At 41.5% G+C, this 27979-nt stretch overlaps 4 protein-coding genes across 7 annotated transcripts; 1 reads left to right on the top strand and 3 right to left on the bottom strand.

Moving 5' to 3' along the window:
• Positions 1-1423: 1423 nt before the first annotated feature.
• On the top strand, positions 1424-8127 carry MPHOSPH6 (M-phase phosphoprotein 6). Its single transcript, XM_015874145.2, has 5 exons — positions 1424-1576; positions 3967-4079; positions 5604-5694; positions 6667-6764; positions 7201-8127. Exons 1-5 carry the CDS (start codon positions 1526-1528, stop codon positions 7340-7342), a joined length of 495 nt encoding a protein of 164 aa, XP_015729631.1. The 5' UTR covers positions 1424-1525; the 3' UTR covers positions 7343-8127.
• A 1969-nt stretch (positions 8128-10096) lies between these two features.
• LOC107319388 (arylamine N-acetyltransferase, pineal gland isozyme NAT-10) lies at positions 10097-18405 on the bottom strand. Its single transcript, XM_015874141.2, has 2 exons — positions 16561-18405; positions 10097-14216 (listed from the first exon to the last, which is right to left on the bottom strand). The coding sequence occupies exon 2, from the start codon at positions 14209-14211 to the stop codon at positions 13339-13341; it is 873 nt and encodes a 290-aa protein (XP_015729627.1). The 5' UTR covers positions 14212-14216; positions 16561-18405; the 3' UTR covers positions 10097-13338.
• Positions 16783-26732, bottom strand: LOC107319387 (arylamine N-acetyltransferase, liver isozyme). 3 transcript variants are annotated; one of them, XM_015874140.2, is made up of 3 exons: positions 22478-22928; positions 21904-22022; positions 16783-19346 (listed from the first exon to the last, which is right to left on the bottom strand). In XM_015874140.2, exon 3 carries the CDS (start codon positions 19339-19341, stop codon positions 18451-18453), a length of 891 nt encoding a protein of 296 aa, XP_015729626.1. In that variant the 5' UTR covers positions 19342-19346; positions 21904-22022; positions 22478-22928; the 3' UTR covers positions 16783-18450. The 3 variants fall into 3 exon arrangements, with proteins under 3 accessions (XP_015729626.1, XP_015729623.1, XP_015729624.1); XM_015874137.2 differs by lacking the exons at positions 21904-22022; positions 22478-22928 and adding an exon at positions 26583-26732; XM_015874138.2 differs by lacking the exon at positions 21904-22022.
• Positions 23047-26712, bottom strand: LOC107319389 (arylamine N-acetyltransferase, pineal gland isozyme NAT-3). 2 transcript variants are annotated; one of them, XM_015874143.2, is made up of 2 exons: positions 26583-26712; positions 23047-24952 (listed from the first exon to the last, which is right to left on the bottom strand). In XM_015874143.2, the coding sequence occupies exon 2, from the start codon at positions 24945-24947 to the stop codon at positions 24075-24077; it is 873 nt and encodes a 290-aa protein (XP_015729629.1). In that variant the 5' UTR covers positions 24948-24952; positions 26583-26712; the 3' UTR covers positions 23047-24074. The 2 variants fall into 2 exon arrangements, with proteins under 2 accessions (XP_015729629.1, XP_015729630.1); XM_015874144.2 differs by having other exon boundaries at positions 23047-24948; positions 26583-26698.
• Positions 26733-27979: the final 1247 nt, after the last annotated feature.

The raw sequence follows: 27979 nt of genomic DNA, 5'->3' as shown, positions 1-27979 counted from the left end.
AGTGAAACTGCTCAGAAAATGCCCTGAGTGACATTGAAGGCCACACAATTAAATGCAAGGCTCCGACGTGCAATGATCAACAAAAAGCAAATGCACTATTAGAGCGCATGGAAAACAGAAAACAAGGCTAAAATGGGGAGCCAATGGAGGCACTGTGCTGTCATACAAACTAAAGGCGTTTGTTTGCTAAGATACAAACCCGCTTTGATGCACATTTGTGTTTGGAAAACTGCGAACTTTTTCCCAGCTTACTTTCTGTTGGAAAGGGTTGTAAACTCTTAATGATGAACAGGGGGGGTCAAATGAAGCGGGACAGATCCCGCAGTCACACAGACCTTCTCATTTGGGCCTTGAACTTCACGAGCACCTTCAGCTCATTTTCAGAGCCTGGAGATGAAGCTGCTTTGCTTATGTGGAAATTAAATACTTCTACCCAGCGTTATGGATTGCCCTTGAAGTGGACGTGGTTCATTTGTATTTGTGGTTATATTTACCCTCTGAGCTTAACTGTGTAGTAAAGATGCTTGGATACAGATTACTCCTCCTCTCTCTTTCCCACTGCAGTAACACTTTGCCCTTCATTGTACATCTTCGTGGACTCCATTAGAGCATAAATCTTCAGAAGCTCTTCAAGCTCACTCTGACCTACATCTCGCATAGACGGGAACTTTCCTTCCCAGATTGTCTTTCCAAGCACACTGGCTCATTACAGTTTTGAACACTGAACTCTCACTCGTATTACTTTACTGCCTGGTTTATGCGCCGAATGTCAAACCAGGCATCAGAAATCTGATTTATGAGGATATATACAGAAATTGTGGTGCTTGCTGGTGGCTGGGTGTCAGCTGGCAGCTCCTCATCAAGACTTCCCTATCAGGACAACAGGGCCCAGCCCGGCAGCCTAAAGATGGCATTGCTTAGTGTTAACTCCAATACCACCCACCCAGGAACAACAGAGCTGTGAAGGTTTTTGCAGTATCCTGAGATTTATTTGCTCTCCAGTTACAACCATATCTGACTACACAGTCAAGCAGAAGTCAATGCTTATTTATTTATTATTTTTTATTTAAAGATAGCTGAATAAATCAAGCAGTCTCCAATATGAGAAGGATTTTGTAACCTTTTCCTTTTACAGTTATAAACAGCTGAAAAATATGGATAAAATCATCAGACTACAGCATGCACAAGCACACATACATACAAACAAACAAACAAACAAACAACTTAGGTTTCTTCTATTAGTTCATCACTCCATCCCAATTTACACCCCTGCTCATGAGCGCACTCTCCCCCCACCCCGTTATATATCGGCTCCATCCAGCTCATCCTTCACACATCCCCAATGTATCCTTCTCCCTCTCCTCCCTCAGCCCCATGTTATGGGCTGTGCCCCCAGCAGCCGACCCGGAACGTGGAGGGTGGAGCCTCGCCTCCTCCTCCTCCCTCTCCTCCCCCAACGTGCGCGGCCGCGGCGCTACGCGAGCACGGGGATCCAGCGCGGCCTACGGGCAGCGCCGCGGCCGCCATGGCTGGGGAGGTGAAAACAAAGCTGTCCAAGAACCTCCTCCGCATGAAGGTAAGGTGCGGGGTGGCAAATAGGAGGCATGAAGGCCGGTCTGCGGGAACGGGAGGTAAAGGGAGGCCGGGCCGGGCTGCGGGGCTGCTGGGAGCGGATGGGGCGGGCCTGGCCCTCCGCTGGTATCTGGTGCCGTCTCGGTGCTGGGTTCGGGGTATTTCCACTTCTTACACCTCGGCACAAGGCTGCTGGTTTGGTATAGCACGTGTATTTAGTTCTGTCTTCTACAGTGAGCAGCCCCAGAGAGGGTTGGTTTGTTGTGTCCCTTGTCTTTATGTTCTTTGGACCACCTTTCAGCCTCCCCCCCTTCCCATAGATACACATATGCTGTTGGTGCTCCCTTGGCCAGCCCACCATGCTGTGCATCTCAGCTCAGGTGGATTTACAGGTTATGATTCTTGTTGTGTAATTCAGTGCCTCATCCTCCTGTGATGGCTGAATATTGATTGCTAAAAAGCATCTAGTAAAAGTTGGCTTACCTTTGTTGGCTTAGTTGACTTTCCTTTGAAGCAATATCCCATTATATTTTGATAACTTGGCCAGGCTGGATGTGGCACTGGGCAGCCTGGTCTGGTGGTTGGTGACCCTGCACACAGCAGGGGGGTTGAAATGAGACAATCGTTGTGATTATTTTCAACCCAGGCCATTCTATGTTTCTCTCTCAAGAGCAATTGAATGTTGGTCTTAGTTAAGCAGATATGCAGGAGAGGGCAAGACTCTGGATTGTGGCACTGCTGATCTTTTTCTCATTTTTATGCAATAATCACTTTTTAGGTGAAACTTGTGCAGCTGTTTTTTTACCACTTTTTAAATCCTCCATGGATTTCAAAAGGCAGATTCCTAGGTTTCCTTCAGGCAGTGGAAAACCAGTCCATGAATGTGGTGCCTTGACATTTTCAGGTTTAGAGTCCAGGCAGCAGCAACCAGCTTAAAAGGGGTGGGTAGGTTTTGAGAAGGCTCTACACAGATCTTGTACTCAGCTCTTCCCTTCTGCAGATCTTGCTGTTGACAAATGCTTTAATAATCTTTTAGCAGTTGCCTCTGCGGGTGTGGATGAGATGGATCATCACAATTCAGTGGGCACTCAAAGGTGGTACATGGTCAGACCTTTTCATGGAGATGCAGTGTATGTGCTCACCTCTTGATGTCGAAAGATGGCTCCTGCTTTTAGAATAACAGAGTTCATATGATTGTAAACTAGTTTTTGTACTGCTTGATCCAGCCAAATAGCCACCTGATTGCTGCAGTACATACCCTACATTTACCCCCACTGGTGTATTTTTAATTTATCCACATGTGTTTACAGATAAATACAATCACATTTTTAATCTATTTATTCTTGTAGTAATCTTTAGGAACATAATCTTTAAAATGTAATGTGAAATGATTATTTAATTGTGTGCTTGCAGCAGAATTTCTCCTGTTGAGGTTTCTGACTGGCTAACCAATCTCCTTGAGCAATATGGTTTTCCATATGATAGATTCCCTCATTTTCCTCAAGCAGATACTGTAATTTTAATTGGAAAGCTTTGACATATTTTGGGTTGACTCGAAAACAGAAGTCAATTTTTTCTTTCATTAAAGATCTCGTGCAAATGAATGCAAATAAAAATATAATGGAAAATGAGACGCACTGTGGTGGCTTTTATGATGGGGTTTGTTTTATTTTGACTGGGCTTTCTGTAAAGATGAGAAGGTGTGGGTGTTTATGTGATGTATATTGCACGCACGTATCACCTGTGTGCTCCAAATAAGCTCAGTAACGCAGGGTTTCTGTGGGAGACAAATGTTCTGTGATGGCTTCTTGGGTTCTGTCCCCAAGCCAAGTCCACTCTAACTGAACAAAACTGTGTCCAAGTCTCTGCTAATGTTCAAGAGACAGATGAGCCCCAGTGGTGTTATCTGTCAGCCTGCAGGCTTAGCTAAGCACGGAAATGATGCTGCTTATATGAGAGAGGTAAGATTCATTGATACAGGATTCCTCTGTGCTGTTGCACATACAGGTTTGTTTTGGTTGCCACAAAGCAATTTTTGTACATCAGTGTGTATTTGCAGTGCTGGTAGCATCTTGCTGCAAATTGTATCTGTGTGAATGGTGCCCTGCTGCCAGGTGCAGTTATTGAGGTGCTTTCTGTAGCCCCAAGGGAAGATCTCAGCTCATAGGGATGTCTTTGTATCCAAGTATGGATGTGGCTGTTGACTTGCAGTGGATGGTTGTGACCTGCAGTTGTTTGCTTCTGCTCTGTCTGTTCTCCCAAACACAGAGATCACAAAAAGCATGTATGGCTTATATCAACTGTTAAATAGTATGTAATGGATAATTGTTGTCGTGTAATCATTGCCTGCCAGAACACACTCAAAAAGCCTGAAGTTGTCTCTCTCTTTTTTAGTTCATGCAAAGGGGTTTGGACTCGCAAACTAAAAAACAACTCGATGAAGAGGAAAAGAAGATAATTAGTGATGAACACTGGTACCTTGATTTACCAGACCTAAAGGAGAAAGAGTAAGGCTTCTACTTTTGTATCTCTTATTACCATTGGATTGTTTTGTAGTGCAAACAGAATCTAATTGTTTTTCTTATCCAGGAGATATTACCAATTAAAATAACAGAAAAATAGTAGCAGACTGGGAGTACAGCTTTGTTTTTTTCAGAGACATTCTCAAGGTTAAATAATCCAGAGTTTGACCTACTTTCGTTTCTTCAAGCTTTGTTTTCTTTCACTCGCACTTTCTTCTAGATGCATGTAATTAGTTTCTTTCAGGCAGGGACAAATTGATTCATTGCTGCTTTTTCCCTTCATTGGAATAAAAGGTTTGAAACTTTGTATGAGTAACTTGAAATCCAGTCATGTGGTTGGGTCCATTCAGGACAGTTCCATCATCTTGAGCACAGATCGCTTCAAATCCTGCTTTTGAAAAAGGAGGGAGAATGGATGAAGCAAAAATAAAGGAGGGCTTAGCTAATAGGGAAGCGAATGTCCGTTCCTGCTGAATAGAAAAGGTGCTTTAAGTAGCAAGGGAACTACTTTGAAAATACTTCTGTCCTTTAAAAAGAGAACAAAATTCTTCTATAGGAAAACATATAATTTATAAAAAGCTGTGGTCCAGGGAATTAACTGTAACTGAATCAGGACATTTATAATCTATTGTCCGTGGCTGTTAACGTGTATGACAGAGAGGTATCTGAGCTTTAGCTGCACCAAGGAAGGTTCAGGTTGGATATTGAATCTCTAACAATGAGGCTATTGGAAAAGATGGTCTAAAGGAGATGGGATTCTTCATCTCTGGAAGCCTTTTGAGGACAGGTCAGATAGACCTCTGCTGTTTGTGGTACATGTTTAGTTAATCCTGCCTTGAGGTAGGCAAATGAGTTTGGTCCCTTCAGCATGATTTCCTGTAGTTTGAGGGAAGGGATGAAGAGATTGAGGGAAGGGATGCATATGTGTGAGAGGAAAAGAATGGAACGGTTCAAAAAGTACTTTTATCCAACGTATTTATTATGGATGGTTTGGGATCATGTTTCTTTTCTTTCCAGGGTCATTAAAGGAGGGGGAAAAAGGAAGGGGAATGGGAAAATTTTTCTCTGCTGAACAGAGAATTACACATTTATATCCTGATAGACTCAAATAATACCAGATCTAACATCACAATGAAAAATTCATTAGAAGCTTTTGCTGGTATAGTAATGCCACCTGGAGAGTGATATTTATGTGGTATTTTTATTCTGGCAAAAGCATTAATGTAGGTGGAATCATACCAGCAAAGAGTGCTTTCTGTCAGGAGAGTTAATTTTGCTTGTGGAACTGGCACAGCTTTACTGGCAAACAGTATTCCTTTGCACTCCAAGCTCTTTGTATTGAAAGATTTATCAGAGCAATTAATCTTCAGAAAGTAGTTGATGGTATAAAATACACTGCAGTTTTGTTTATTTGTGTGGGGGAAGACAGCAAATGCTTTTTGCATTTGTTTAATTTGATTATATTAAAGCACACTGTTTGACAACTGCTGCGTTTGGGCTTTCATGCAGGAGCTATATAATAGAAGAGAGGAGCTTTATGCCATGTGAGGATCTACTTTATGGCAGAATGTCCTTCAAAGGATTCAATCCGGAAATTGAGGTACTATTTAATTGTCTTTTAAAGATTGAAGCTCTCAGCAATGAGGACTTTGGTGTTCACACTCCATACTGTTTAGCCTTTGCAGCACCATCCTTATATAGGAAAACTGATTTTGGCCAAAATGCTGATCAGTGCAGCATCTGAGAAACAGACGCCACTTACCTCCTTGTGTTGGTGGTTAGTAAGTATGTGACTCCTGCAGATTTTCCTTCCTTGACCTCAGGAGACTTCCATGTGCTGCTCACTAGAAAGATAGCTCACTGTTCCTGCTGCTGTTTAATTCAGAGCCCGGTCTTATGAACATTCAACCCTGTTTATTCATCACTTGTATAAGTAAGAACTTGAGGTTCCAAAGTAAAAATTCTGGGCAAAGAGGGTCTTTCATTTCTTTCCAGCATGATTCATGCTGATAGAACTAGTGCATACTGAAATAGTAATAAGTGTTGCGGCTGAACTGAAACAAGAAGATGAAAGTACAAAACCAGAGGCACACAGAAGGCTGTTCAAGGTTATTTAATGGGGCATTCCTTCAGTTATTTTGAACTTGCTTTCACTGTGACCAGGCCTATCATTGCTTTACGGTTTTTACTGGTAGTTTATTGTAGATCTTTGCAGATATTTTTCCACTGTAACAAAACTATTTCAAAGACTGGCATCGCAATGAAAAAAATTAGTATCTAAATCTCTGGTCTCCTGAAGATACCTGCCATGTTGTTGAGGATGCTTGAATAGTACAGCTCACTGAAAGAAAAACTGTCTCTGTGTTGCCTCTATTCTCAAAACCAAATCAAACTCAGCATAGCAACAAGGCACTTGTTTTAGAAGCCTAAACAAGGTACTGCAAATGAAGGAAAGCAGTATTGAAACTGATTCCTGCCTTTTATGCATTCTTCCTGGCAGTGACACTATTTCAGCGTAGCTGACATTTTGTCAGGGTTACATGTTTAAGCTGTTTCTTGCTTCGTTTTTCAGAAATTAATGGTCCAAATGAACTCTAAGAGCAAGAAAGAAGAAATTGAGGAGGATGGTAAAATGGAGGCTGATGTGTCTGATGAAGAAATGGCCAGAAGGTATGTTATTCCTTATCAGTACTGATTATGTCATAAAATATGTCCTGTGTTACAGCATTATATATGGGAGGAGAAACAAAAAGCAAACAAAGAAAAACAGTGTTTGATACTTCATAGAACTGATTATTCAAGAATTCTGGTGTTTGTTCAGTAAGATCTCCATAACTTTCAGGGTTAAAAAAAACTTGTAGCTGTTGTCTGCCTTTTGACGTCCATGTATTCTATGCTAATTCCCTCTTAGCTCCAGATTGCTAAAAATCCTAAATGATCAAAGTGAATAATAATAATAATCTGTGATCACGTCGCACTTGTGCTTCTCAAACTTACAGTGACAGGCTTGTTACAATAGTTACATTGCTGATTGCATTTATGATTTCCTGCATTGAACTTCTCTCTGATTTTAGTAAGAACCGTTGTTTTTTAATTATGTTTACAGGTATGAAACACTGGTGGGAACAATAGGGAAGAAATTCATGAGAAAAAGAGACCAGCGTGTTCTCCAAGATGAAGATGAAGAGAAGAATAGTAACACGAGACCTAAGAAAGCCAGGAAAATGTTCTTAAAACCTCAGGATTAATGTCAGCTGCACAACTGGAGCTAACAGAAATGTTGCCTACCAAATATAGCACCAAGAACTGAAGATTGTTTGGAGTTTTTGCTGTTTTATATAAAGGGTAGAATTGTTAATCTCAGTCTGTTCTTGTTGAAATTTCTGCTGTCCACATAACAAGCATTTTTTGAAGTGGATGTGTATATAATGGATGTCATACATCCTTCCCTCTCTAAGCAGCTTTTGACGTGTGGGATATTAAGCCCATCAGCTGTTTTTAATGTTGTGCATAACTAGGATGAGTGTCAACGTGCAATCAATAGCAACAGTATATATGTTTTACGATAACATCTAAAGTAAGTATTTGCAGTAAAGATGAGCTTTGTCCAATCCAATGAGGCAGTCCAGCTTTTGCTGCTATTTTTATTATTATGAAAATGAAAAAAACACTCAGCAGAAACATAGTTTTTTTTTAACTGCTTGACAAATAAGCTGGGAAAAGAACAGAGACAAAATCCTTTTTTTTTTTTTTTCAATTTTATTTTTTTTATAAAGCATATTATATTTAAAAATAGGAGTTTAGAGCAAAGCTTTTCCTCCAGCGAGGCGAATATTGGGCAACGTTTCCAGTTTGACACTTGAGCAGATTGTGAGCCTTTAATTTCTGTCTTCCAAAAGAAGTTTGCTAATCTTGTCTCTTTTTTCCAACCAAAAAATTCTGAACTTATAATTATCTTGGTCTGAACATAGAAGCATAATAACAGCTTCGGAAACATGTTTGGAGAGCTAATAAAAACTGATTTTTGTTGGTCTTTTTTGGTGGTGGTTAATCATTGTGGTTTAACTAATTTAATGTTTAAAAAAAAAAAACAATTATGCTTAATTCAGTCGGATAGAAGAAATGATCCTGTTTTGTGCTGGCTGTGGATGGCCTGAATATATTGGTTGTCTGAGCTTTTTTTCTGTACAGCGTGCAACAAAAGCATCTGAAGCAACTCTGGGACCCAAACGTCACTGCCTTTAGTCAGTGCTGTGGGAAACTGAGAAAGGTCAGTGTGGTTCTGTCTAAAATTGCAGCAGGTCAATGCATTATAGCTTTCAAATCAAAGTCATTTCTTTCTATTACTTTATTTCCTCATCTAGATGTCTCAATTACTCATCCTAATGGTAAATTTCTGGAGAAAGCTACAATTTAACACATTCTTCAAGCAGTGACCATCCCAGCATGGACCTGAGGGTTCTTTTTTTCCTTTTTTTTTTTTTTTTTTTTTTTAAATAAGACATGAAACTCAATTATATGAAGAAAGTCTCATGTCTGTATTTGCATGTGTGATATATGAACTGTAATCCGTATATCAGGAGCACCTTGTTAAATATTCAAGATGGATCACACATGGAAAGAGAAATACACTTTTAACCTAGTAAGAAAGCCTCATACAGGTGGAAAGTCTGTGATTCATGATCTGGGATAGTTTTTCAGAGCTAATTAAATGCAACTGGTTGAATTATTTAAAATCTGATCATATATTATCACAGGCTGAAAAGAAGTTAATGATGGCAAGACATTTTTCTTCCCATAGAAGATATGACCTGAGCTAAGAAATGATTTATTGTTGGTCATCACAAGAGAAACTCAATGTATCCCATTATTCTTTCTTGCTTATTAGTAGGAAAATGATTCCCCTCTATGAGAATACGTTTCTTCAATAGATAATTTCTGCATAGCTGTGCTGGATAGTTGAGGGAGGTGTGTTCTGGTGAACCATCAGCAGCCATATTCCTCACAACTGCCCTTCCCTGAGGGAAAGTGGAGTTCTCAGTGATACCATGTAAAGGAGTTCTGGGGTAGTTTTGTAATGGTTCTGTTCAGTCTGATGGAGGGTAATTTTGTGCAGCTGAAGTGCCTTCTGCTATACATGGCTCCTTAATGTCATGTCCTGGTGGATGGCTGGGAATGTGAGTGGCAAGGCATGTATTTGTGCAGAGTGAACTCTCATCAGCTTCCAAGAAAATCCATGGTTTTGGAGTTTAAGAGGGAGGAAAGGCGGCTCGTTTGTGTTCTGAAAATGCTTAACATCAACTATGAAGACTGTAATATGACAGGTTTTGGTTTATTGTCTTCAGATCTGGGTGCTTTGCTCATGTTTAGCTGGTGGGTAGGTGAGCTACTGAAATGCCATGGTATGACCAGCTGCTCAGTTTTAGCATTATCAGCTCTTATCCATGAGGTGTTTCTATAATGCAATGTTAAAAGCAGCATTCATGGTATGTTACTATAAATGAGGCAGAATTCAAAACCTGCCCAGTCTTACTTTAGAAACGTGCCCATGTCCAAAGTTACCAGCAGGCGTTTAGAATGATGATAGGATCCTCAGAAATACCCATCTGTATTTCCAACTTTATAAATAGAAATACGTGTGTTGTTTGGGTGTTTTTTAAAGTCAGACCTCCAGCTTCGTAGCCAAGGTAGGGAAATTGTGCTGTATAAAATTTCTATGTGAATTACTCTTGACAGAGATGCAAGTGTAGCAGTGAAATATTCATACTGCAAGCCTACATTAATTCAAGCTTTCTTGGCTCTGAAACCATCTCAAACGCAGATCCATTTTCATGAACATCTTCCTAAGCTGTAGAATTTGAAAACCCACGTGGTTGTATTTTTAAATGAAAAGCAGAGATCTTTGAGATCTAAAGGAAGTTGGGTAAGTAGCGTTTTTGTTCAAATACATATATATATATATATAAAACCAACAAAATTCAGAGAGCTACCAGACATGAGAAGTGTTTGTGCCTGTTGTATTAAGGTACCTATTAGGGTGAACAAGCAAAGTGTGTTGTAGTTCATGCCTGCTGACAGCTCACTGTGTTAAGTTTAAATATACGTCTTGACAGGTGGAATTTTTGTCCCTCTTTTGACAGTCAGTCTTGGAAATGTTGGAACTGAACAACTTCATCTTTATTGCTGATGCTTCTTCTTTTGCTGCTTTTATTCTGCTTGGAATTGGATCTTAAAAACTACAAGACCGGAGCGCAACTGCAATGAGACATCCCGAATCTTCCCTTTAGTAATGCATGAGCTGCTTAAACTTTGACTCTTTGGAGAGGGAGGAGGATGGGCAGTGGGGCCATGGAGTTTGAACTGTGTTTCTTCCGTTATGCGTCTTGTTTTCTAATAAGATTCTCCATTATACAATTGTGGATGGCTGTCGTTGCCATTGGGCATTGTGTGTGTGTGTAATGGGCAGCTGGGCTGGGATTCTGGGAGCTGCTCCAGAATTCAGACTTAAAAAGAAATGGTCTCATCTTTCTGTTAATTGGAATGCTATACTTGTAGATTTTATTTGGAATTATAAAAGTGGGGGGGGGGGGGGGGGGCAGGCAGGGGATTCTACACGTTTGTTCTGCTTCATGTGAACAACAATCTGCAATGAAAACTGCACAGTAGCTTAGGCTCTCATTAAACCTTAAAGAGAGGTTGTTAATAAGGTATAGTGATGGCAAAGGATGTCAGAGTGCCTTGCAGCTGTGTGATTCTGTGTTTCCTTACTGCATGTGAATACAAGCTTCTCTGAGAGTTGATGCTTTAATTACTTGTTTGGTTTGTTCCTTTTTGGTGTAGGAGAGTGTCTGTCTTTTACAGTAACGCCTTGCTAGTGAAACTGCAGCAGGAGGCCTCTGGGGTTGTTTGGTTTCATTTGTTTTTGCACCGTTCTCATCTCAAACCTTTGAGACATTTTGGGTCTGACATTCACGCCCCAATAACTTCAGGCTTTTTGTCAGCTTATCAGGAGCTTTAGTTAAACTGTGGAGCTGTTCCTGTACGTGTTGACTTTTCTTAATGTGTTTTGATGCTGCATGGTGAGGACCCAGTTATGCTTGTAACATGGAAAAGAAAAACCCATCTCAGTGAGCTGTTATCAACAGGTGGAGTCAGAGAAAGGGTTGGAGCTTCAGTCATTGTCTGTCCCATAAATCTGAAGTATGAACATAATACTTGAAAGGGTACCTGTGTTGAATCTCATCTTTACAGGCATGGTTAAAGTATGAGCCTATAGTGCTCGGCTTGAGGAAGCCTTTTGCGTTGCAACCTGAGCAATTACCTGGGAGCAATAGCAGGAACATCTCTAGAGAAATACAGAGGCAGAATAACTAGCCTGTAAATGGTTGCCCTCAAGACAAAAGGCAGCAGCACCAGAGAACAGCTGTAGTTCACTGCACAGAGGAATATGGTTTTGTGACCTGGGTTGAATGCAGATGGGATGTTCTGACAGCCAAAATGGAGGCGGTAAGTGTTCTGAAACTCAGAATGTTCCTTGGGGTCTTGAGGAACAGCTTGTTGTGATCAATCACTTAGAAAGGGGTAAAAACCCTTAATGAGACCTTGGTGTGATGTAGTAGTAAGAACACAAATTATAGAAGAAAGTCTTTAGTTCCATTGCTCATAGAAAAACAGTGTAAACCTCAGTAAGATCTTTCAGTGTCTCCTATTGCTTCCTGCTTGGTCCTTATTTCTCTGTCCCTGAACAGGCAGAACTGCCACTATGGCCAATGGACAGGGAGGAGCCAGCCCAGCATAGGATGTGGTAGGGAATGTCCTCTTCAACCTGCGAGCTTTACAGAAGCCTCTCAGATTTTGGTATTGGCCTGTTTGGTTCAAGGAATCTGTGGTGGGCAGTTTTGACCAGCACAACTGTGCAGACCTCATTTACTTAGCTATTAGCGCATGAGAGAGTCATGCAGTAACTGGGGGAGGCTCTACTTACAGCAAGTCTTTGTTTTTGTTTTCCTTTATTATCATGCGAAGGAGAAAAAGGATGTTTTCCAGTGTTGCTGCTGATCTTGTGCTCTTGAGAGCATTTTTGCTTTCTCAGTGGTTTTCTTGGTCAGGCTTTTTGCAGAAAAGCGTGATGGGGAAACGTATTTTTAATGGGAATATGCAATTGTGAAATACTTTTTAAAGAAAGGAGTTTCTTCATATTTGGTTGGGTTCATGGTGGTTTGTTTTATTCTTTTCTTCAATTGAATACAGGTGATGAGACTAATTTGTGACACTAGAGAGCTTATGCTAAGCATTAGTTATTTGGGATAGCATGTGGACTCCCATATTTGCTATACACAAAAAGCAGGGTAGGTTTAAGGCTATAGCAGGGTTAGCTTCATTGTTCTACTTGTGTTATAGAAATAATTTGCAATACTGGAAACATGAAATTTCTACCCCATTTGAGGTAGAAGTAAATCTAAGCTAGTTGAGACATCTAAGCACCACTCAACCCGTTACAGGATGATTATTTATCAGACACAAAGCTTGTAGGTATCTCCTTAGAACCCATCAGACACAATAATGCTGCCGTATATACAGTTTGCATCAAAGGAAAAATACCTACGTACTAAAAATTACCTTGGGCAGTTTACTTCAGTAATGACAGAAGGGATGCACTTGATAATTTTCGTTTTGTACTGTGTTTTCATCTAAGGATGATGGTGAAAGAATTACACCTCCTAATGCTGCTTTCAAAGATGACAATATTGTTCAACCTATATTAAAGGTAATGAGATGAGCAGTGAGTGGTTAGATCTTGTGAAAAATGAAGTTTTAAATGCATACTTCATTGTCTAAAAGCTCACAGATGACTTTTTTTTTTTTCCTATAATGGCCATAGAAAATGTGTTGGCAGCATATCACAGTTAATAATCCTTACTCCAATTTATGTGCTATAGGCACTCCAAAATTACTCTGAGATATTTCTTACCCAAGTTTATAACCAGATTCAAATCAGTCTCTACATTTGTGCCAAAAAATTGAACCGCAGTCATCTCACAGAAAATAATTCTATCTACCTGACAGATGAGTCTTAAATCCCTGATTTTCTCCTTTCTCCAGAGTGAAATTCACTTTAATCTGGTATTAATGTATTTTTTTCCTCCAGTCGCCTGCAAGGGAATCCCATGATCTTGCAGTAGTGATTGCAAAGACATGGAAGATTCTGTATGCATGAAGCATTACCATGGGTTTTTCCAGTCATCTAGATTGTATAAAATCCTTTGACGTTAATTGGGACAAGCTTTCTCTCTAGGGTGATGTTGAATTTATCTCTCAGTGTCTCCTCCACCTCCTCGTCCTTAAGGGTTATAAACTCCACCAGATCCATGTTTTCCTTGTAATTGTATTTGGTCTCAGTGAGTGTCCACCCAATGAGCGCTCGGAAACCTTCGGTGGTCTGAAGGGTACAGATGGACTTCTTTGTAAAGAGGGAATCTGGAGACGTCTGAAGGTACGTGCACTGAAAACAGAAATCCTCCACTGCCCGTGGCTCCAGACTGAACATATACACTTTCCGACAGTCTTTTTTCTCTAGAAGATCAGAATTAGAGAAATTCTGATTGGGGATATATTGTTTCCGTCTCATTTTCTCAAGGTACCAGATGGCATTCTTTTCTGTGAAACGAAAGATGCCAGGAGCCTGGGGCTGGTCTTTCCCTGATACAAGCTCCATCGGTTGCCACATTTGGTAGGATACACCAAAACCCGCATCAACAATGTAGGCTTTTCCCTCAATAACTACCTTTACTAGGAGGTGGGTCATGATGGTGGCATATGCGTTCTCATGCGGGTTGAACACGTATGCTCCCAAAAAGCTGGTGTCATACCCCAGGCACTTCAGGACCCAACCTAACAGCTGGTTATTTTCCATGCACCAACCACCGCGCTTCTTGTGCACGATTTTGTTATAAACGTGCTCCAGATCCAAAGTAATTTTCTCCCCACAATGGATGCTGAGGTTTTCAAATGGAACGGCACGAATGTGGTGCTGGAATATATCAGTTAAGGTTTCCAAATCTTGATTTTCAAGGGAACCTCTATACCCAGTTCTTGCAAAATACTCTTCAAGATTCATGTCTCCTGTGAAGGAAGGAAATGTGTTTTAGTTTTGTTTCTTTACATCAGTGATTTATGATGCTGTGAAGAACTGCCCAGGCTGCTGCCTGAAAAGATACATTAATCTACCGAACCTCATCAGAGCAGTTCTTAAAGGTAACAAATATTCTCATCAAACAGTTCACAGGGGTCAGAAGAGCAGTGCGTGTGGGGCTTTATTTTTTGTCCTGGAGGCATCCGTATGGCAAACAAGTGATGCAATTGCAGCTTGATGTGCAGTGGCTGCAAAATAGGGATTTGACATCTTTGCATTGTAAGGGCAGGGTTAAGAAGAAAGGCAAGATCACACTAGGGAGTTTTCAGTATGTTTCATGAAAAACAGCCCAACTGCTGAATGAAATGAGTGCCAGTAGGGGAAGTAGTGTTGTCTGACAGTTGGAGGGCAAATAATTTGAGCCAGGATTCACATGTTCTTTTCATGAGCCTGCCACTACTCTGTGATCAAAAAACATGAATGGCTCATTCTCTACGTGTCTCTTCTCACCACCTACAAAAAGGGAAAATGATACTCCCTGCACGTTTTGTAAAGTGTCAAGTTTTATTCAGGTAGTTTTATCTGGGAAAAAAAAAAAACAACCTCTTGACCTTTTCAAGAGGCACAAACCACTGAGTCTCTGCTCTGCTCTTAGTGTTCCACAAACTCCTTCTGGTGTAAGAATAACGAACCTGAATGGAGGCAAGTGACCTAAAATACAAGGAGCACATCTCTAGTTCCTGCTGCACCCCACGGGGCACTTTGAAAGTGGGCTGTGAGTGGCTTAAAGCTCTTTAGATGTCGCCTTTCCAAAAACTTGTTTTTGCCAAAGGAGACATAACAGCGTTATGTTCTACCACATCCCTGGTCTGTCCTTCCTCTAGCTGATCCCACCGCCTCTACTGACTTCATAAGACTCTTCATGAGCTAGACTGCTGGATGAGGAGCTATACAACATAGTTTCTGCCTTCTGACACCATGAAAAGTCACGCACAGCAATCTGGCTTTCACAGTCTACTGGCTGTCATTATGGGCTGGGACCTGTGGATGTCTGGTGAGATACTGCTTGTAAAAAATACTGTAGATTGTCTACTTGGACGTGGAGCTGGAGATAAAAGGCTTTGCATGCTTGAACCTTTACAGAGAAAATCCTACATTTCAGCAGAGTTAGTGCAAATATTTCGCTTCTTGACAGCCCGCAAAGCTAGTTGGAAATCTTTTGTGAGTGCAGTAAGCTGAGGTTTAGACACTTAATATTAGCGACTTGGGAAGTCTATTGTATTCAGATAAATGCAGCAGTGAACCATTGAATGTTTACTGCACGCTAGAATTTCTCAAGGTGATTTTCAGTGACAGGTTTATGATGTGCATATGGATGTTATAGAAGCAGCTGTCCAAAGTGAATGGAGAGTCTCATCAAAAGCTGCATGTTATCATCTACAGAAGGGAATTTAACTTCCAGTGATATGTAAGTGTATTGCTGGAGGATGTTCCAGTGTAATGTTTGTTCAGTAGAACACAAATTTCTGGCACTGTATTTATTTGATTTGCATAATCCAAGTCTATCTGATCCTACCTAGTCAGATTAAATGTTAAGTAGATCACACCAGCATAAAGTTGGTTCTTGAGCTTATCTCATTGATAATTTCTCTCTGTAGTTCCCTAATGCTATTCTGATCTATGTTAGATCTTAACCATAGGAGATATGAAAACCTAGATTTTAAACAGGTAATCCTACAAATGTGAGCAAAAACACTTCCAAGGACTACTTCTAAACGTGCAAATGAAGGTCTTCAAGCAAAAGATGTACCTTACTTACTAGGATTATGCACATTATCAGCAATTTCACTGTTAAAATACATATTTATCTGCCTAATTTTATCCTCGCACAGCAGCACAGAGGCTTTCTGAGGCAGGCAAAACACAGCCTGTAATTTCACTTTAAAAAAAAATATTAAAGAACTGTAATTTTATTTGCAAAAAGAAGGATCTACTGATTCTTGAATAGCTTTTATTTTTCTCCCTTTGCATGTGCAATATTCTTAAACGTCATTAGAAATCTAGGAAAAAAACTTTTAAGAAAAGACTGTCTTTCTATCTACTACTCTTACCTGAAATTTCTCTTGTAGGCATGTGTATCTCCTGAAGAGCAGCAAGACAGAATTGAGATCACATTATCATTTTGCCCTCTCTAAACAGCCAGTATTTTAGTTTGAAGTTCTTTAAATATCCGTGCTAAGGAGAATTTTGCTTATGTGGCTCCCAATGACCTTCACCATCATAAAGAAGCCATTTACTTGATTTGTTTGATAGTTTTGAGGAAAATTAGCTTACCTCTTTAACCTTCTTTGTTGATGTTTGCAGCTTCTGGGTTGGTAATTGCTGGGGCAGCAGCCTGGAGAGCCGGCAGTGGATCCAAGCTGTGAGGGCTGCCTTCTTCTTTAAGCTCTGCAGTCCTGGATCTTAAGTGCCAAGGAAGGGCAGAGTCCACCAAAACTGAATGCACAGGTTTGGACTTCACTCATCCATGAGCAAATTAAACTTTGTTTCTTCTCCATGAGTAGAAGTTTATGTTTTCCTCTGGTTAAGACCAGCCTGAACTTGTTCTTCATGTAATGTAATTTCTGTAGATATTCACAAATGGTTCTGCATTTTATTTTTATAATTGAATTATTGTTACTTGGCAAAGGAGTGATTTGTAGAGCGTTGTCTTCTGCTTCCTTCTGGAGTTGCTGAGGTGTTGCAGGCTGTGTTTTCCCATGCTCTATGCACATACAGAATGATCCATCTTTGCAGACGAAGAACCTTTTTGATCCCTTCTAAGTTTCCACTGCAGCAGGTAGTTACTTGGGAGCTGCCACGTGTAATAAATACCATGACAGATATTTATTGGAACAGTGTTGCATGAGAACAAAGTAATGCACTTCCTCTCCCAAACTTGGCTGTCTGTACCTTTCTGACGTTACGTAGCTGTTTGTGGTTGTCTCTTCCTTGTCCAGAGCGTCTCCTTCATTGGATGGAAGTGGAAAGATGTTGATCACCTTTTGGGGAAGAGGAAGACCGTGTTGAGCTGTATCTGGGACAGAACCTGAGCTTTAGGCACACGCTGCCCCATCAGACAGTGTGGCTGAGGATTAGTGTTCTTAAGTCACCCTCATTCATTGCTCATCGTGTTCAGCATCTGCCATGAGACTCAGCATCAGAAAGGTAAAAGGCAGCTGTGTTACATTCAGCATGCTGCAATGGCACACTGCTGGCATGTCTGAACTTCCTAGTGTTCCTCACTTTTCCAGGGTCTTGTCTTTTAGTCGCTTTTGTGCAGAATACTATTGATAATAAACAGAAAGCAGAGTAGCTTATTGTTACGTCTGTTTGATGTCAGAGGAAAGCGAGGCCCCAAATGTTTATATTTTTCAAAGGTTGATCTAATGTTGTTTCCGTTTCTGATACCAGTCGTCTGATTTTCTTAAGAATTGTTGAAGACGCTCAACTTCTACTGATTTTATTTCAATTCCAGAGAAATCATACTGAAAGGAGATAAAATTGAATGCACAGAATTTGGAGGGGTTTCCTGTTTGTTTTAAGTTCCCTTACATAAATGGCTCATTTCAAGCCAGTATCGGGTAAGGGAATAGGACTTGAGTCTCTCAACTCACTTCATCAGCAACTAATCAGCACCTAATAGGGGGTTGTTTTGAGGGAGTCTTAACTTTTTTTTTTCTCTTTATGAAATCTTTGGCCAAATCCAGCTCAAGTCTCTGTTTCAGACTGCTGAGAGAACTGAGTAATTTGCAAAAATGTGTTGAGGAGGAGATTGGAAATAATACCAAAAAAACATTACAGCATTACAGATCTTCTGTGTAAAATGGTAATACAGCTTTTCATCCCAGATAATTTTGGTCTCATTTTATACTTCAGATTTCTTTTAGTTTTGTTCTTTTTTGCTGCAGCAAATGAGATACAGAGAGTTAAAACAAAATTTAAGGGAGACAAAATACAATTTCCTCATGGGAAGACTAAAGGAAATAAGAGATTTTAGTTTCTAAAGAAGTGTAAGAAAAAATACAAAGTCAGTACAGGCAGTTAACTAACAATACACTTGAATTTAACAAGCTTTCTGTTCATCTAATTAGCTGACTTTTTAGAATATATTAATACCATTAATGTTAGTTTTAGATGTTTCAATATTGAAACATTTAAAGACTCATTTAGCTGTGTTGTGAATTATATGGTATCCACCAGATTAGGTGGCAAGCCACGAACATTTACTGGTATCAATTTGTTCTCTAACACTATGTTGAATTTGTCTTTCAGTGTCTTCTCCACCTCTTCATCTGTGAGGGTTGTAGTCTGCAGCAGGTCTGTGTCCTCTTTGTATTTGTACTTCATGTCAGAGAAGGTCCATCCAACTAAGGCATAAAACCCTTCAGTGGTCTGGAGGCTGCATATTGATTTCTTCTGAAGTATGGTGTCTGGACACACTTGTAGGTATGTGTTTAGCTCCTGGAAGTCATCTATGTGCTTTGGCTCAAGAGTGAATGAATATAGTTTTCTGATATTGCCCATTTCTGGAGTATCGGTGAGAGGAACACTTCCCTCTGGAACATAATGTTTCCTCTTGACTTTCTCCAAGTACCAGATGCCGTTGTCTTCCGTGAAGCGGAAGATGCCAGGAATCTGGGGTTGATCCTTCCCAGAAATCAGCAACATTGGCAGCCATGTTTGGTAGGGACCACCACCAAAACCAGCATCTACTATGTAGGAACTTCCCTTGATCACAACCTTCAGTAGGATGTGATTTATTTGATCGATGTACGCCTTCTTTGCTGGGTCATAACTCTTTCCTCCAAGGATGCAGACGTCATACCCCATTTCTTGCAAAGCCCAAAATAAAAGGTAGTTTGTTTCCATGCACCATCCACCACGCTTCTTTTTCACGATCTTATTGTAAGTAGATTGCAAATCCAGGTCAATTGTCTCTCCGCAGTGCATGCTGAGGTTTTCAAAAGGAATCGCCTGGATGTGATGCTGGAAGATGGCTGTTAAGGTTTGCAAGTCTGCATCCTTATGGGAGCCATCAAAAGAAATTCTTGAGAAATACTCTTGAATGTTCATTTCACCTGTGTGAGCAGGAAAATAGCCAGTTACTGTTGTGCAGCTCTCAAGGGGTTCCCTCCTGTTTCTGTAGTACAGGTTAACCAGCCTGCAAATGTATCTGAGGCTTTCAAATCTGAAGATTTGAAAGACACGTGTCTTTGGTGGGAGATGAGTACAGGCCAGAGCTGCTTCTATCATCTGTATTTCTTTAAAAACAAAGAGATGAGAACAGGAGCAGATAACAGTAAAGCTTTATCTCTCAGACACTGTTTTCAGCACAGTTGGGTGTCTCTGCTACAGGAACACACGGCACAACAGAATCTTTGGCTCTGTGTGAATGTCCATGTGACAAAAACTTTAGGAAACTGGCAAACGAGGTTTGCAAACAAGCTGTTATCCTGCACCGGTGGAAGTCACAGCAATGTTTTGCTATTGCTTTTGCTGTAATAGTTAAGTAACTCTATCACACAGATAATTTAACAGGGAACCTTTGCATTCATGGCTTCAGCTAACCGGGATTAACTTCTCAGTGTGTCACTGTTTCAGACAAGCTTCCATGTGAAGTGGATTGTTGTTTTCTTAATCTCTTTAGTTTCCCTGTGGAGTTCAGGCAGAGCTTTGACTCCGTCTGTTGAAAAGGAGGGATTGTTAACTTTTCTAACCTAACAGCCAGGAGAATTGATAATTATTTCAAATACCTTCAAGATGTGTCCAGTGGCTTTTGGTTTCTTCTGTAAGCTTTTACAAGCCAATGAATTCAACTGAAATTACTGCATGTATTTTGTGTTTTCATGTCTCTCATCCACTTTCTATTAGCAGGAAGAGACTGTAATTTGTAATGGCTGCATGGCAGAGATGCAGAAGGTTCCCTATAACACTTTTAATCCACTGACCGATTTGGTGTCTGACTTGCCTTTAATTTAGATTTCTCTTGACTTTTTCCCATTCCAAATATGTTTTTGTTTGTCTGTTTGTTTTCCACAGAATGATTTTATAATCTGCAAAGGACTGTATGAAGTTCCAAAAAGGTCTGATTTTTTTTCCTCCTTGAAATCACTCATATGTTCCCCAGGAAGGTTTTCCAACAATCCTTTGACACAGATGACACAGGAGAGATTATTTCCCAGCAACTACCCTCAGTTTTGGTCCACCTGCTCTCCTAGAAGTGACCAGCAGTTAGATCCAATTTCTGAGAGTGCAGGGAGCTTTTGAAAATCCCACCTTGAACACGTAAGTAAAACCGCCCTTGAGCTGGAAGGTGAGTGCATCAGATGACATTGTCTCTAGACCTTAACCCCAGCTTTGAAGCCATCAGCAGAACACATTTAACTTAGCTGTATTTCTGCTGATTTGCACTAGTACCAAGATTCAGACTGTGCAACACAGGAAAATACGATAAAACAGAGTACTATCACAAGGAGGGAATAAGAAATAAACATTTGAGCTTCAGAAGGACCCAAAGAGGCTACATGAAAAAAGTGTATTTGATGCTGCATTTTATGTGTTCTGGTTTTTTTTGTGGGTGTTTTTTTCCATCTCTTTTTAGGACAAGAGCACTCATCTCTGGCAGAATCTCCTAGGAAACACTGATTGTACAGAGCCATGCCACCAAATAGATGCAGAATGTGCACGCTGCTAAGCCCATCCTGTGGTTTTCTGCCTCATTTTTCTCTCTGCTCCCATTTCCAGCAATTCTGCATAGCCAGATAGAAGCATCTCTTTCTTATGATGGTATCAAGCTGTACTTTTGTGCCCAGGAGGAGCAAAGTGAGTCCCTTAATCTGGTGAATCTCATGAAGTTGACAGTGGCTTTCAAGTAAGTGCCCATCCATCCCTGTTATGAGCCAAAGCCCTGGTGGTCTCCATGCAGCCCATCTCCAGTGTTGGGATCCCTGTGGTGTATAAGCCTTTGGGAGCCTCCGTGGGGCACAGGCAGGGGGGGCTTGGGAAACTCAAAGCAAAAAGCTTGTGCTATGGCTTCCTCTGCTCCAGACCTCACTAATGACTGTGTAATAGAGATGAGTATCTATTGCTTCTAAAAAGTTTATGTAGGATAAGACTGCAGCATGAAAACATCAGTGTTAGGGAATATGGGCAGGTAGCAGCCATGTAAACTGCTGTTTGCTCTCACAGCTTCCTGGAGGCAGATTTTCTTATCTGCATGACACCACTGCCCACCACAACGGGGCTGTAACAGTGTAAATCCTTGCCCAGGGAATGGTTTGCATCCAAAACCGGAACAATTCTTTCCTGCTAGAATTCAAGAGAGACTTCCAAGGTAAGATCCTCTTGCACATGCCTATACAGTTTACTTGATTTTAAGCTGAATTGCAAGACGGGAGCTGGCTTTTTCATACACCCTGGCTCAGCATAAAATGAGTTCGTTTTGAGCACTTGATCTTTGTACTTTGACAATGGCCTTGCAATGCTACACACACTGTAACTCTTCATGTTGCTGTAATTCACACTTTGCTAATATGCCTGCAGGGCGAAACACACGGTACGTAGATGCATAGGGGTGGTAGAAGGCTTGTCCACAGCTACATGCAGAAGTGAGAGCTCAGACACATGGGTGCTTACCTCTGCATGTGGAGTTGTGGGCTGGCTGGCTGCTAAGTCCCAGGAATGTTTGCAATGGGAGCTGCTGCCCTTAAAGATCGAAGTTGCTTTTTGCTGCCTGGCAGGGACAGCATTCTCCTCTAGCAGAACCAGGACAGGAAGGCAGATTAGTTTCTTTTTTGTAATATTGTATGTTCTGATGGTCTTTTTTCTTTTTTTGGCATAAGCACAGAAAGCCCTGCTGTGCAATTAATTGCAGTAGGTGCTATAGGAAGAGCCAGAAAGTGATGCATTCCCAGATTGCTTATAATATCATGTAGGCTTAAACCTCCCAGATTACTGATTGAGAGCTAAAAGTCCTCCAGGCACACAAGGCAGAGATCCATTACAGGTAGCATGAGCACATTTTGCATGTGGCTGTCACCCCATTTGCAATCCCCATTACCCCTGTGCTTCAGTCTTTGGAGCACCCATGCCAATGCAGAAAAGCAAGAGTGCAATATTTAATACATCAGTGACACCGACACATCCAGGATCCCAGCAGGATGTGATTTAGGACTGAGAGCTTATAAGCCAAGCTGAGCAAGTCACTGACCTGTACACAGGAGGTGGCAGCAGTAGGATTAATCACGGCTGGCTCTGGCTCTAAGGCAGCAGGGCCAGATGTGCAAAGGCAGACAGCCCTCCGAGACCTGGAAGCCCTGTCCTTCCTATGTGAGGTGCTTGTGAAGCCTGCTAGGCCTTTAAGACTTTGCCTCTGATAAGGGAAAAAGCAACCGAGTGAAATCTGAGCTGATAAGTTTCTTTTTTTTTCCCCTCCCAATAGAAATGCATGTGATTTCATCAGGCTGGCTGTGCTGAGCTGGGCCAGCAGGTAGCAGCCGGGGCATGGACCTCTGGAGCTGAGTCAGCTGAAAGAACAGCACTTTTTCCTCTGTCATTGTTTGCCCTTCACATGTGGCATCTCTGGGGCAGTGAGCTTAACCCCTCAGCCTTTCCTCTGAGCCAAGAAACCAACCCAAAGCATAAGAAATACTGCATTTCTAACAGCCTTAGCTGCAAAACATCAGCACGTGCAGACAATCAGGATAGTCGTGGTGATTAATGTTATCTTTTTTCTTTAATTAGAGGTTGTAATATGAGAGGAACAAACAGATTGAATACTTCTACTTCACAATTCTTGTCTTTTTATTTAATTGTCATTCACTTACATTATTTACTTAGTTGTAAGTAAGTGCATAGTTGTAATGCTTCTGTGATTTGTACATAAAGGAACATCAAGCATCATCTCAAAGGGCAAAGTGATTACATCTGTGTGATTTCTCATGCTCAAAATCTTAGCCTTTAGGTATCTGATTAAGATTCATCGTTTCTCCTTATATCAATATAATTAGTATCACTACAAATAGACAAATACATACGCTCCGGAAAAACTGACTGAAAAACAGTAACATTTGCACAGAAGTGACATTCTTGTATGAGGAGGGTGCATTCCCAGCAATCCTCTCCTGGGTGCTCACAAATGAAATCTGCAGGAGATGCTTTCAGTTTGAAAGCTTTGGTTATGTTGCTGAGGGTACAGGAATCTGAAAGAAGGCAGAATTGTCTCCTAATACTTCTCATCACCAGTTTTAGGCCACAAAATAGCCCCTTGGTGAGCGTTAGAACTGCTGTGTGAGGAGCTAAGGGTGCAGGAGCACAAAGGACAGGCTTCTGGCTTATTGTAGCAAATGGAGCTGGATGTCTTTATTTTTCTGGCTATTGCATTTCAAAAAATAGTATGGCATCAATTTAAGATGTGGGTGTGATTTTATTTTTTCCCCAGGTGGCAGAGCTGAGTAATAAGGAAAGGGACAAACTGTTCCATCTCCCTGCCATGCTGCTCTGGGTTAGTGGGAAAAGCTTTTAAGAGATGAATGGAGCAGGGAATGGGCAGCATCTGCTGCCAGCTAAGCACAAACAGAAGGGGAGTGATTTGATTGAGCGAGGAAGAAATTATTTGTACCCAAACCAAGCAGAGATGCAGGAGCAGTTGTGAAAATCAATTTCTTTTCCAGATTCATGCTAATCTGTTCTGCTTTACACGGGGGTAAATGGAAGAAGAAAGATTAACCTTTAGATTCTTGTCAGGAAGAGGGGGGGGGAGAGTTGCACATAATGCCACCATATTGAATTATAATTCAGGCAGTGAGTTAAAACAGAGACAACCTGCTTGTATTGGTGGGTACAAATTTCTTATCTAATGTTATATTGAATTTCTCCTTCAGTGTTTTCTCCATTTCTTCATCTGCAAGGATTCTGATTTCCACCAGATCCATGTTATCCTTATAATTGTATTTTATCTCAGTGAGTTTCCACCCAACGAGTGCCCGGACCCCATCAGTGGTCTGCAGGCTGCAGATGGATTTTGTAACAAAAAGTGAGTCTGGTGCAGTCTGCAGGTGCTGATTTCTGGCTCTGAACTCTTCTATATCTCGTGGCTGGAGGGTAAAGAGATAAACTCGACGGCAGACTTCTTTGTCCGTGTTATGAAGAGCAGAGTCGCCATGGTTGGGAACGCACTGTTTCCGTTTCACCTTCTCAAGGTACCAGGTCCCATTCTCTTCTAGGAAGCGGAAGATGCCGGGCGTCTGAGGCTGATCTTTCCCTGAAATCAACTCCATTGGCTGCCATATCTGGTAGGCCATCCCAAAACCACCATCCACAAGGTAGGATTTGTCATGAAGCACCACTTTTAGCAACAGATGATCAATGTCATCTGCATATGCATCGTGCTCTGGGAAATAAACATTTGCTCCCAGAAGGGTGACATTGTACCCTAGGGTTTTCAGGGCCCAAGATAAGAGGTTGTTGTTCTCCATGCACCAGCCCCCACGTTTCTTCCTCACAATCTTGTCATAAGTGGCTGCTAGGTCCAGCTTGATGCTTTCCCCACAGTGAATGCTGAGGTTCTCAAAAGGAACAGCTCGGATGTGGTGCTGGAATATTTCCGTCAAGGTTTCCAGGTCCAGTTTATCATGGGAGCCTTGGTAAGAAATTCTGGCAAAATACTCCTTGATGTCCATGCTGCCTTTGAGAAAAGGGTGGAAAAAACACCATAGTTTGTGCCAGAAGTAACAGAAGGATCTTCCTCATTCGTTATATTGATGACAGCCCCATTATGAACAACCCACTCAGAAGAGGAATGGGGTTTGACAAATGGCCCTATCCAAGGCAGTTGAGTGCAAGTATTAGTGCTGGGGGAAGCCAATGGGGCACTGCTGATGAGCACAAATGTTATTTTTAATTGTTTCTTTTACAGCTGTGATGAGAAGCTCCAGCTGTGTTAAGTGTATTTCAGCAGAGAGTTCCTGCCCAGCAAAGCTACAAATCTCTGTAGGAAGGAACAAAAACAGTAGCAGCTCTGTTTTCCTGCTAGAAATTATAGGAACTGAGACTCTCCAGCTCTGAACTGCTTTACATGTGGTTTGACTCAGCAAAGCAGAAACAGAAAACAAACCCTCTCTCCCCCCCACCCCCCCCCCCCCTTCCCTGCAGTGCAATCCAGAGCATCTTCATCAACCACAGCTGAAATTAATCTGCTTGCCTATGGTGTTGTCCCCATTCTTTAGGCAGGATATATCTGCTCAGTACTGGTGGCAGTAGATGTAACCAGGAATACATACCTGGCATTATGGCTGTGAGCATTGCCCTCGCCATGCAATCTGAAGCAGAAGTTGTAGCAGGAACCTGCCTTTCATAATTCACAAGGGGAAAAAAAAGCAGACCCCAACTCTTTGTGGTAAGGTGGCAAGAAATGGGGTTTTAATGTGGCCACATACCTTTGCTATCCCACCCTGGCACTACTGTATTTCAGATGGCTCTGAGTAACACCATGAGAAGAACTCCAAGTGTTGCAACAGGGTTAAGCTCTCAGTATGATGAAAAATAGCACAAAGCAAATTGCATGGGAGTTTTGGAAAGATAGTTTCAGTAGACATGCAAAAGCAATGAGAACACAAGCTTTCTATCTGGCAGTGTCCTGGGAGAAGCAGGAGGATTTCCCAGGGTGGCTCTGCACATTTAGGATCCAAATGTTCAGAAATCTGTCACTATTACATACCATGACAGGTATATGAAATTCAACCAGCAGGCCTGAGTTATCAAACACTGGGTTAATAGCATCCAGTCATTTATTCTGGGCTTTATCTTAGTTTAGCTTCTGCCTTGTTCCCAAGCTTATTAGCAGGGCATCACAACTCCAGGGCTATTAGTACTTGGAGATGGGCTTTTCAGAAGCAGAGTTCTTGCAGTGGGAGCTTTAAGCCAGTATCACCAGCCCCTCACCCCCACCCCCCCTTTCTTTCTTCCCTTCCTTCACTTTACCAAAGTAGGCAAAATATTTACATTAATTCAAAGGGAAAAGGTTGGTGTTAAAGAGTTTATCTGTCTTCCTGTCTGCTGCTTGTGGTTCCTTATAAGGCCCTTTCAATAGCTGAATCTGAAGTAAGTCATATGGCACAAATGCTCAAACAAATGTTAGAGGCTGATAACCACGTAAATAATCTGTTCCACTGACACAAAAAGAGGCATTGGGAAGCAGCTGAATGTTGCTCTCTCTGCTGTTACACAACCTGGCTGTTTCTGCTCTCAGACGTTTCTCACTTCCTGGTTAGGAAGAGCTCAGCTGCCTGAATTCAGGGGTTAAATAGAGGTCTTACCTGGAAAATCAGTTCAACTGCAAACGGATCTCCTGGGGCTTGTGGGGGGGGTTATTTTAGGCAAAAGCAAGTGGCGTGGCTGGCTGTCCTTTACTTAGCAGGGGGTCGAGGACTGTCCAGCTCCCTTCCTGGGGAATGTCCTTTCTCTCAACTTGCTTCCACCCGCCTCTGTCAGATTGCAAAAGCTGGAAGAGGAGGGGAGAAATAAAAGAAAAGGGTGGAGCACAAAGAGCTGTAGTGAGTAAACAAGATGGGCAGCACTGAGTCGATCCACATGCAAAGCCTGGTCTTTATTAGAGCAGAGGTTGCCTGACATTGTTATTTGTCTCACACTGCCAGCAGCAAATCTTGGGCTAAGAAGAAGAGGGTGAGCTATTTTGTTTCAATATCTGACCAACCTCACGTGAGTAATAAATACTTACCCTGGGTACTGGCTTACTGGTTGTTTAGGTACATGGGGAAGAATCCTTGCATCCATTCTGTCTGAAAAGCAGCAAGATTTCTGCATGGGATCTAGCACCTGTAACCCCCTGCCTCAGTCAGCCCACACAGTAACTTTTGTGTTTGCTTAATTCACTCTTTTTCATTTACATGCTTGTTTGCTTTTGTTTGTTTGTTTTCTTATTATTACAACAAACTTCACAGGAAAAGGCTGGGCCAGCAGTGTGCCTGATTTGAGCTCAGCTTAGTTTAGCACCTGAGTATGCTAAGGTAACATATAGTGCAGACACAAGGGGAACTCCATCCTCTTAGTGTGCTTCACACTGCTTTTCTTTGTACTCACGTTGCTTGCATTCTCCCAAGCTAGGACTTTTTACTTCCTTATTAATTCTCAATATATACCAATAGATTCTTTTGTGTTAATTCCCTCCTTCACATTTAGTATCACTAGCAAGTTTCATTCAAGTGCTGATTTATTGCGATAATTAGTTAGTAGAGATAATAAATCAGACTGGAGATGCCTGTGGTAACACAGCTCCACTGCCATATCAAAACATGCCTCTTTATCATCCCATCAACATCCAGTGTTTGATCCAACCAGACAGAACCAGTGCCCAAGGTGAGAGATGCTTAAGGAGCAGGTTAGGTTACCTGCCTTTCTTGGGCTTCTCTGGTCATGTACAACCTGATTAAAAGAGAAGACTCATATTCCCTAGGTAGAGCTTGCTATAGGCTATTCCATTCTCTTGTCACATGTGTCAGTTCAATAATGGGCAGCCAAAAACCAAGCAGGTTCATTCAAGCACTTGTAGTGCTTGTGGAAACCATACTGAGAAGAAGTCCAAGGTCCCATCGCTTCATTCTGCAAGAAAACACAGACACAATCCTTGCCCAAAGTCATTGCTCCTCAAACCTTTAAAGCCACGCGTTCTCATCCTACCTGCTTGCACCCAAGG

Source organism: Coturnix japonica, chromosome 11, assembly GCF_001577835.2.
Source record: "Coturnix japonica isolate 7356 chromosome 11, Coturnix japonica 2.1, whole genome shotgun sequence".
Taxonomy (NCBI): Eukaryota; Metazoa; Chordata; class Aves; order Galliformes; family Phasianidae; genus Coturnix; species Coturnix japonica.
The sequence above is the reverse complement of the archived record's forward strand: the minus strand, read 5'-3'. Positions and strand labels throughout refer to the sequence as shown.